The 11,056-nt window shown below is 36.2% G+C and overlaps 2 protein-coding genes across 2 annotated transcripts; both read left to right on the top strand.

The window, feature by feature from the left end:
• Positions 1–75: 75 nt before the first annotated feature.
• On the top strand, positions 76–1,379 carry LOC135720584 (saxitoxin and tetrodotoxin-binding protein 2). Its single transcript, XM_065242796.2, has 6 exons — positions 76–234; positions 307–449; positions 535–599; positions 685–795; positions 913–1,017; positions 1,237–1,379. Exons 1-6 carry the CDS (start codon positions 100–102, stop codon positions 1,281–1,283), a joined length of 606 nt encoding a protein of 201 aa, XP_065098868.1. The 5' UTR covers positions 76–99; the 3' UTR covers positions 1,284–1,379.
• Positions 1,380–2,155: 776 nt separating this feature from the next.
• Positions 2,156–11,056, top strand: LOC135720577 (alpha-1,3-mannosyl-glycoprotein 4-beta-N-acetylglucosaminyltransferase B). The gene is made up of 15 exons (XM_065242786.2): positions 2,156–2,442; positions 3,446–3,598; positions 3,682–3,804; positions 3,891–4,024; positions 4,275–4,321; positions 4,404–4,517; positions 4,845–4,920; positions 4,996–5,110; positions 5,572–5,702; positions 5,785–5,892; positions 5,992–6,185; positions 7,315–7,393; positions 9,214–9,289; positions 9,406–9,518; positions 10,765–11,056. The coding sequence occupies exons 1-15, from the start codon at positions 2,355–2,357 to the stop codon at positions 10,780–10,782; spliced, it is 1,569 nt and encodes a 522-aa protein (XP_065098858.1). The 5' UTR covers positions 2,156–2,354; the 3' UTR covers positions 10,783–11,056.

The following is an 11,056-nucleotide window of genomic DNA, read 5'->3' as shown; positions in this document are numbered from 1 at the left end:
TGGCAGTGTTCGTCCTGTTGCATCACTTCAGAAAAAACAGATGATAGTTTGTGTTTATATAAGATCGTGCCCGTTTGATAATGCTACACAATAATCTAAATGAGGTTTTTGAGAATGTCCTGCTGGGTGTTTATGGTCGCTCTTCTCCTGAGTTTGTTTAGTGCAACTCAGGCCACTGCATCCAACTGTGAGGAGCTCACCAAACCTCTCATCCTGAAACATGACAACAAAAGTGTAAGTCTGCTAAGTCTTTGTATATTCATATAGTTAACTTATTACTGCATGGTTATACTTTCTTTAAATCAGATCATGGGTAAATGGATCTTTCTTGAAGGGATAGCAGATCATCTTTTGTTCACAAATATCCTGAAGACTGTCAACAGCTCGTGGATCGAGTTCAGACCCAGTGCGTTTGAAAATACTGTCATCCTCAGTCAAGGGAACATGCTGTAAGAGTTGCTGTACATTAACATGATGTTTTTCTCTCTTTGACATTTTCAATCATTTACTAAGATCCATCATTGATCTCCTCAGAAACGGCAAATGTGAATTTAAGACCATTAACTCAACTGTTAAAGATGGCAGCATTTATGCCACTCGTAAGTAAACAGAAAGCTTTATTTCATCTAAGACTTTGCTGTTCTGAGTTTTAATATAATATAATATTATTATGCTGATCTCTAGACAACGAGACATCAACAGAGGGCAAATTCTTACCATCTTGTTCGGATTGCATCACCATGAGCTTTATAAGCAGTTTCAAAAATGAGACTATTAAGTCGCTCTACTTCTTTAGTAAGTCACACATCTGTGGTCATGTAGACCATTCATCACATCAAACCTTCAAATAAAGTTCAAATGATGTTGTATATTAAATGTTAATGGATAAATCTTTTTTCTTTGTTGCTACAGAAAAGGACAACAAACCAAATGAGTTTGATCTGGCCATGTACTGGAAACAAGCTGAGTGTCTTGGATTCAGAAGAGAATCTCAGTACTCGTATGATGGTGTAACAGGTCAGTGTGGACTTAATCTAGTAAATAATCAACATAAAGCACAACTTTCATTTCAGTAAATAACTCCTGATATGTCATGACACCTCCATTTATCTCACATAAGGGTACCAATCACCAGAATCTAAAATAAAGATCAGTACTGCAAAAAAATGATTTACTTTGACCTTCATGGACATGAAAGTCAATTGAATTGTGTTTTTTCTTTTACTCTCATTGCAGAATTCTGTTCACCTGACCTGAAGAATATGGAAACAGCTCACCAATAATAAATGATATAATCTTTCAAAAATGACAAAAGTATCAATTAAAAAAAAATGTTTTCTGAAAATGTTATTTTATTAAAAGTAACGTAGTTATAAGAAGTGATTGTTGGTTTTTGTTTTCATGCTACATAAAATATTTCATGGTTTATTCTGTTAAAAACTATATTCACATGCACACACATTCAAATAAACAATCACAAATAAACGACGAAAAGACATGAATAGTTTTAAATGTGATTACCAGCAGGGGTCGGTGTCTCTCTCTCTCTCTCTCTCTCTCTCTCTCTCTCTCTCTCTCTCTCTCTCTCTCTCTCTTCTTCATGATATAGGATACCAAAAATGTTTAGATAGCGAGTTAGTTAAGGTATTACACCCCAAAATATATTGAAACCATAATTTAAAATAAACAAGAAGAAGATGATTATTTCTGTTCAATGTGTTTGTCAATGTGTTTTCCTGACAATGAAACAAAGTGCAATAAAGAGAAGTATAGAAAGTATAGACTGTTAATCATTTCTAATTTATAGGAAAAGTGTAGTGATGTTTTTTTTGTATTGATTACATTTTAACAACGACGTGTGAAGTTTGATGATCGATTGCCCTTTAAATACAAAATATCAATATCTGATGTGTCGATAAATATTTGAATGAATGAATGAATGAATGTTTCTTATCAACTTTAATCATTCAGCTGCACAAACTGTAAATCTATCGTTTATTTATTTACATTTTAATATTTGTGAGGTTCTGTATGTTTTTGTAATCTACTTTACCACAGCTTCCAGCTCTCCCCTGTCAATCACGAATATGAATGAATGTATAAATATGCATGAGGTGGACAGGTGGAAGGTGTGGTCAGGTGTCGTATAAAGGTGTGATCGTATGTTTGTTCATGCTGTGAAAGGCGTTTGTGTCGACGCGTAACTGGGAATGAATGTAGCCGGCCGGGTTGACAGAAAGGAGTGGGACATCTTTTTAAAATGACTTTAGATCAACTGTGAGAAAGAAATTGTCACTGCATTGAGACTCCACCTAAGGGAAGCAGTAAGTCGTCTTGTACTCCAGAGAAATGAGATGAGGCCTTGGAATGGGAAATTTCTACTGGCCACGGGGTTTTTGGGATGCGCGTTGATGTTAACTATCTGGCACGCGCCTCAACCAGGTAAGTGTGACTATTTTGTGATTGATCTCGTGTAGTTAAGGTGTAAATTATGTTGCACGTGACCTTCATTTATGCATTTATCCTATTGTGAGTGTCCGCTATTCTCTACAATTAATAATGTAAACCAGTGGTTAACCCAGCGGTTAATGACAGCAGTTAGGTTAAAGATAATTCCTCCTGTCAGACAAGACATGTTTTAAATGATAATGTAGATTATTATTATTCCAGCAGTGTTAATGTTATATCTGTTAACCACACTCTTAGATCAGATTAAACAAATAAACGAAATCCTATCTAAAGGCAGCAATAGATTGTAAGGTAAGTCTGATATTTGTGATTGTTAATAGTTGTAGTAATAATGAATTGAATTAAATTGAAAGACTTTTTCCTCTCAATCGGATGGATAAATTAAGGATGACGTTTACATTTATATTTTTGCCAGATGCTTTTATCCAAAGAGACTAACACTGCATTTAAGCCATACATTTTTAATCAGTATAGGGTGGTTTCCCAGACCAGGATTAGTTTAAGACAGGACTAGACCTTAGTTTAATCAGGAAATATAACTCGTTTTAACAAACATGCCTTACTAAAAACATTACTTGTGTGCATTTTAAGTCAAAACGAGGGCACTGATGTATTTTAAGATATGTCAGTGAAAGTGGAGGGCCGGTGTCTCTGTAAAGTTTAGCTCCAACCTTAATCAAACACACCTGAAACAGCTAATTAAGGTGCTTCAGATGTGTTTGATTAGGGTTGGAGCTAAACTCTGCAGAGACACCGGCCCTCCAGGACCAGGATTGGTGACCACTGGTGTAAGTTGTTTTCAGTTTGGACAGCCCTTACATTTATTTTAGTCTAGGACTAGTCTAATCCCTGTCTGGGAAACCACCCTTATGTGTATAACTGTATATAAACCTGTGCATTGTAAACATACTGCTCAACAAACCATCAAAATCATTTTTAAATAACTTGTGTATATGTGTTGTGTTGTGTGTTTCAGATAACACTTCATTTGAGCTGGATTTGATATATGAGAGATTACTGCGAGCAGAGCAGCGTGGTGAAGTGTTATCATACGAGTTACGTAATGTGCTGGGTCATCTTCAAAACCTCACCAGCAATCCTTCAAATCTCACATCCGGTAAAACTTCAGGTGAGTCACCACACAAACGCACCCAGATTTAATACTTTGTCCGTTCGGTTATGTGATTCATTATTCAAGTATTTCTCTTTCAGGTCACTCAGAACTTCCAGCCCTTTTGCCTGTACAGCCTAATGCCCTTCTCTATTTACCCCACCTGCAACAGCACAAGGACGGCCTGAAACCCATCATTCACCTGGGACAAGAACGATCCGGAGGTTTGCTTTAAATATATGGTGTTTACCTGCGTTAAATTTGTACTTTGTGTTTACTAAGTACAGATGTTGTTGAACTGTTTTTATAGTGTCGCTGGTGTTAGGAGTTCCCACCGTACACCGAGAGAAACAGAGTTATCTTGTGAACACACTTCAGTCTTTGTTATTTGACCTGTCACCTGCTGAAAGAAAGGAGATTCTCATCGTAGTGTTTGTGGCTGAGGTGCTAAACCTTGAATCTTTATCTCTTTTATGACTCTTTTCAAATAATAAATAGCCTTTAGTTTACATCACACAGTCCTAAACTATGATAAGCTGTTACTATGGGGTGATAAAAAGAACCAATTACAACAACTCAACTCAACTCAACTTCTCTTTAATTTAATGTTATTAAATAACCACTGATAACTCAACTGTTTAGATTAGTTCTTCTTCTTTTTCTTGATTTATTTCTGTCACTTCCCTTCTCTTAGACAAATGCAGTGTTTGTTAATGGTGTGGTACAGAGCGTGCAGAACAAGTGAGTTCATTTGACTTCAGTTTGGGATGGGTTTTGAAAGCTCATTGTGCAGTTTTGTAAGTGTTTATTTCTCTGGATCTAGTCTCCCTGATGATGTGAATTCGGGGATGATAGAGGTCATCTCTCCGTCTCCTTACTATTACCCAGACTTTACTGACCTGAAGGAAACTTTTGGGGACTCCAAGGAGCGAGTCAGGTTAGATTTTCACCTTTTGATACGTGTTTGACAGAAAGATATTTTTTACCAGATGCAATGAAACATTTGGTGTAGGATATATAATATGTCTGGAATCATTGATAATGTGCGTATTTGAAATAATGCGTGCCAAAGTGGTCATATGGCACGACGCAAAGTAAAGTGTGCATTATTTCAACAGACATTGCTCAGGTGGTTATTTGAAGACATAAGTCAGGTGTGCTTTATAGACGACATAATGCATTGCAGTGAAACATTTCTCAACCAATCAGAATGAAGCATTTAACAGACCTGTGGTATAAAATCCTATAAATATTTTGTCGATAGATGGAGGACCAAGCAGAATCTGGACTACAGTTTTCTCATGCTGTATGCCCAAGACAAAGGCTCTTATTACATTCAGGTGAGGTCTTGATGATACAGGTGCCACTTTAATGTTTTATTGCCTTTATCATGACATGTGATGAATGTCTTTCAGCTGGAGGATGATATCGTAGCTAAGCAAGGATATTCTGAGTCCATGAAAGCGTTTGTACAGCAGGAGCTTTCACAGGAGTGGCTTTACCTGGAGTTTTCCCAGCTGGGATTCATCGGTCAGTGTTTGGATCGGCTCTGATTTCTTCCCTCTCTATTTTGCGGTTTAATTTGTGTAGCGCGTCCTTTGTTAAACACTGACTCGCTGTGAAGTCAGGGTTTTTCTCAGTCTTCCTATAAAGAAGAGTAAAGATTGTGGGTTTGATTTCTGGAAGACGATAAAAACTATAAATCTGAATGTACTGTCAGTGACTTGACATGAAAGTGTCTGTCAAACATGCTAGTAAAGTATGCTTGAAATCTTATTATCTGACAATCAAAAAGGTGATTGTGAAAGAAAACATGTTCTGTTAGATTGTTCAGCACTTCCTCGTTCTCATGTTTGTTTAGGTTTAGTTTGTCCTGGTTGCAGATCAAAAGAAAATCTGTCATATGTCACTCATTTTATTTATGGTGATGATGACAAACCAGTACATGTATTTGAATGAATAACTAATTTGGTATTTATTTTATATTTCAGGCAAGCTTTTCAGGTCTTCAGATCTGCCAATGTTTGTGGAGTTCATTTTGATGTTTCACAAAGACAAGCCCATTGATTGGTTGCTCGATCATATCCTATGGGTCAAAGCGTGTAATCCAGAGAAAGAAGCCGTACGTTCACACATCACCTGGTGTTGCTTTCTTTCATCAGCGTTTCCTCGTGTTTATCATTACAATTCTTTTGTACACATAGATCCACTGCAATGTTGCGAAGGAAAGACTAAAGAGAACTTACAAACCGTCACTCTTTCAACATGTCGGCTTACATTCCTCTCTGCAGGGTAAAATGCAAAGCCTAAAAGTAAGTATAATGTCCTCCTTTTTAAAACGTGAACTTCAGTTCTATTTGTGATTGTGCTTTCAGACGACGAGGCCGTTCTTAAGTATGTTATGTGTACAGGATAAAGACTTTGGGAAGCAGATGCTGTTTAAATCCCACAAAAACCCACCAGCAGACGTCAACAGTAGTTTAACTCACTATCAGATGTACTCACTGGAGAGGGCCTACAGAGGAGAGGACTTCTTCTGGGGTCTCACGCCCAAAAAAAATGATTACATTGTCATCAAGTTTACTGAGCCTCAAACAGTCAAAGGGTAAGAAGAGGAAACTAAAGATGATTTGTTGTTGTGCCTGTATGAATCGTGTTGAACCCTCTTTCCTTCAACCTGTCATCAAAGAGAAGTAAAGCATATGAAGGAGGACATTATTATAATGACATTTAAATTCAGTGGTGTGGATTTTTTGAGACAAGCTGCATAGAAAGTCAATGTTAAAGGCTGATAAAGACGCTCCGGTGACAGCGCTTGTATGTAAAGTTTAGGTTTGTGAGGTCAGGTCCTGATTTGCATTTCTCTTAAATGTTTAGTTTCTTTAAATCTATCCACACGCCAGTCATGGCTTATATTATATGTAGACTCCGTACCACAGAGTTTGTGTTTAAACCCAATTAAATAATATAAGCAGAAGTAAATGTAAACGTATCCAACAGCTAACATCTGAAACCTCGGACTTCTGTTTCACTTCCTCTGAGAACGACATTTAATACTCAACACTAAATCTACCCTTCATCTGCTTTAACTTAGAAATATACACCAGATAGATTTGTGATGTTTAGTTGATTAAGATGAACTTAACATTTTCAATATTAGTTTTATTAAATTGTTCAACATATCAAGGTATTTATTTTCAGCAGCGTGTTTTACAGAAACCAAAGTTTCTTTGAGTTGTTCGTGTATCTATTTGATTTATTTTGGGCTTTTCATAAATGCTTAAACAGCACCAGTTTAATCCTCACCAATATTTGGTTAAATGTGGACCAACCCAACCGCTGGGTTAAATGAAATTTGATTAAATTGTCCATATTTGACTCAGCCATGAGTTGAAATAAACTATAAGCATAGGTTCATTTAAACCCGACGCTTGAACGCTTGTTCTCCTGTTACCCCACCGTGATTTAAAAACATCTTAGCATTTTAAACAATTGCAGAATCATTTCTTTTCAAACCAGAAAAATCTCTTTAATAAAACTGAAACTGTCGACAGAATTATAAAACTTGCACCTTCACGCTCCAAAACCAAATCACCACAGTAACTGAAAGAGACTTTCTATGGGATTGTTATATTATTAGGTATACTTCCTCTTAGTATGTAAATGATTAACAAATATGTTAAATATGAACATTGAATTGAACTACTTAATATTTGTATTCCACTTCTTTGTAGGTTTCTTTTTCGAAGCGGTAATATTGAAACAAATGGTGACCGGTTTTACAACACGACAGTGGAGGGGCTTCCTGTTTCTGTAAGTGTTGACAATGATAATCCAGTTATTTTACTGAACTTACTATAGGAAATATTTCTACTCATTCATAGCATTATGCAATATGTAGCAGTATCAGCGTCTGTGTCATGTAAGATATGAAGAGTTTGGATCCAAAACGAGATAACTCATGTTTACTACTGTTATCATGTTATTATTGTGTTAATTAGCTGTATTTTTTTTTTGTTATGAAGGCTTAAATCAAAACAAACCAGTTGGATTGATATTCATTAAAATGCACATTAAAAAAACAAGATTTTGGTTTTGGAACCAAACTCTTTATAGATGCTGTAAACCATTCCTGGTCCTGGACGGCGTCTGTCCTACAGATTTCAGCTCCAAACCACACAAACACACCTCAACCTGCTAATCAAGTTGTTCAGGGCTACCTAAAAATTAGAGACCGGTGTGTTGAAGTTGGGTTGGATGTAATGATGGAGACTCATGATGTAGATCCGTGACTCCGTCCTCCTATCTACTTTAGATCCATCCCTGCTTCAGTACACTCATGTTTAGGTAGCCATGATCAACTTGATTAGCAGGTTCACGTGTGTTTAATTGGGGTTAGATGTGAACTGTTGTAAGAAAGTATATTTCCAGGAACGGGGTTGGTGATCGCTGCTGTAGATCATGTATAGTTGTTTATATATCAACACCTGATATTTGCTTGCTGTTATTGTTGGAGACAGATGTGTTTTTGCAATGCTTAGATGATCAAACCAAGTCATGCATTACTTTAGGTTCTACATTTGTTGCAAACATGCTCACATTTCTCCCATCAGTGAAACGTGTTATTTTTATGTGACATTATTACAAGATCTCTGTTAGCGTTAGCAAGCATTGTATTGCACGTTTATTTATTTTTTAAATGTTTAAGTTGGTAAATGACAGAAGAAGAATTGACAGAATGTGTGGTGTGCACCTGTTTCTTATCGTAAGCATCTTTCTACTACAACTCATGGAAAATCATTTGACACCAGATAGCCTTTGTAAGGGATAATCCACGGCCAGCCATGCATTAAAGGGTTTTAATGCACGACGTAGAGGCGAAGAACCACCCGACGCGTAGCGGAGGGTGGTTGCCTCTGCGAAGTGCATTAAAACCCTTTAATGCATGGCTAGCCGTGGATTATCCCGCTTATACCTTGGTTATTTGCCAAGTTAAAGCTGTAATTAATGTTTACAGTGTAATTTTAACCGACAGGTAAAAAATGACGGTCATCTTCTTAAGTTAAGGCTCGCACTCCGTCCGCTTTAAATAAAGTAGTGCCATTGTATTGCATTTATTTAAATGAATTATCATATTTATTTAAATTCATTAACTAATTTATGAATGACAGCCAACACTGACAGTGACAAGGCAATCTTTATTTGAACTAATCATTTATTTAAATGAATTATGTAAAGTGTGAAATAAAACCGACGTCTCTAACCACGATTACTATATAAGGACACATTACATTTATTGAAATGGATTAAATTAAATGAAAACAAAAATCAAACAGTTGGAAATCTCTCTCTCGCTCTCTCTGCAAGTGTAACTGTGTTACTATGGTTACCAATGTTTATAGTAGTGGATTAATTTCTAACTTTAATCAAACTGACTGGAACTACCTGTGCGTTAAACGGTTTTAATGCACACCTTCCAGCCAATCAGAATCGAGTATTTAAACAGACCATGGTATAAACATCTTTAAGACATTAACCACCCCAAACCTGCTAGACGGGAAGTTTTGCTCAACTTGAAAAAAAATATATTTTCTTTATAATAAGTAAAGGTTTGTCTGTATTTGTGTTTCCAGAGAAGTGTAAATGAAAGAGTAAAGAAAGGAGAATTACCCTGCTGTAAACCTTCATCTGATGGATATGTGGTGATAGGTACATTTGTTTCATTTATAAACATTTGCATAACTTCAAGAAGTTGATTTTTTTTTCCCCTTGTCAATGGACTTTGAAATAAGATTACCAGTAAGTTTGTGTGTGTGTGTGTACAGGTTCATTTAAGAATGGGTTGGCTGCAGGAGATGTGGATCAAGATCTTGAGCAGTTATCTGCTATACGACTCTTAGTTCACACAGATTCAGATGTGTGGGTTCTTCTCAGTGAGGTGAGTTACTCAGTTTCAACTCGGATCAACTTGCACACTGGCCATGCAACATTATGCCCGATTGACCAATCTTTGTGACGTTTTAACCAGTGTGATATTTTATTTACCTTCTGAGTTCATAAGTATAAGAGAATGTGGAAACTGGTTTATATTTAACACACATAGGGTGTGGTTTCTCTGACAGGGTTTAGATTCTTCCAGGACTAGGCATTAGTTATATTAGGATACTTATGTAGTTTTTACAAACATACCTTACAAAAAACAAGACTGGTGTGAATCTTGAGACGAAATGAAACGATGACACTGATATATGTGAAGATAGCCTATGTTGGCAGCTCAAACATGTATTTTAGTCTCCCCAGAGCCAATGGTTTCTGAGGTAAATAAATGACAGAAAACTTTTTTTATGGTGACATGTCAGGTTTATGGGTTTTACTTGACATTCTTGAACTAAACAGGAATTAAGCAGGTATGTAGATTTAATCAAATCAGATCCAAGACAAGTTTGTTGACATCTCTGAAAAGATACTGAAATAAATGTTTGTTAGCACACAAACACAAACGTACTGGCACGCAGGTTCATGGCAGATTTCTTTTGAATAGAGTAAAACAAACACAAAGGAGAGATCATTGTTTGTGTTGTATGATACCTGTAGGGCTTGTTAGGGCAGTTTAATGTGTGTTTTATTACAACTCGACATCTGCTTTTGTGTCATTACTTCAATATCATTTGGTCAAAATCTTTCTCTGAGCCTTAAACCTTTTCAGTAAAGGCTGAGAAAAGGCCAAATATCTCAATGTAGTGTTTTGCATGGCAAATATATGGAAATCCTGTATCCATTCACTGTCTCAAACTATCCACAGATGAGTTTAAAATAGTCCTCATGCTGTCACTTCGTTCTGTTTTAGTAAGTAAATAAGTCTGTTGACGGTTTTTTTTTTTTTTTTTTTTTTTGTTGACCGGGTTTATCCAAGCCCCAGACAAAAATACATGTTTGAGCTGCTTTAAACATCTTAACATATATCCGTGTCTTTGTTTTGTCTCATGATGCACACCAGCATTGTTTTTTGTAAGGTATGTTTGCAAAACTACTTGTATATCCTTATATAACTAAAAACTAGTTCTGGATGAATCTAAACCCTATCTGGGAAACCACCCTATAATCCATTTGTTCAAGTTTGTTTGTGTATCACTGTTACACCGTCTCTAAGGTTTACTTAAAACTTCCCTCTTTGTCTTTCTCAGATCCTGATTAAAGTTTGATGAGAAATGTGATAAGAGATGATAATAATACCTCATGTTATGGACAACAGTGCACCCTGATGTTCAACAGATGAACTTTACTGTTATAGGATGACTACCATTACTGTATGATGTCTGTCAGTGAAACACAATACTCAATGATGGGATGTTTTCCTCATAAAAGTCTGTGAAAATGTGTTTCCACTGTCGTTTGACCACGAAGGTCTTTGTTATTCCACTTGTTTATTTTGTTGTCTAAGTTATTTTGGTAATAAACTATTTTTTTGATGATGAT

This window comes from Paramisgurnus dabryanus, chromosome 16, assembly GCF_030506205.2.
Source record: "Paramisgurnus dabryanus chromosome 16, PD_genome_1.1, whole genome shotgun sequence".
NCBI classification, from domain to species: Eukaryota; Metazoa; Chordata; class Actinopteri; order Cypriniformes; family Cobitidae; genus Paramisgurnus; species Paramisgurnus dabryanus.
The sequence above is the reverse complement of the archived record's forward strand: the minus strand, read 5'-3'. Positions and strand labels throughout refer to the sequence as shown.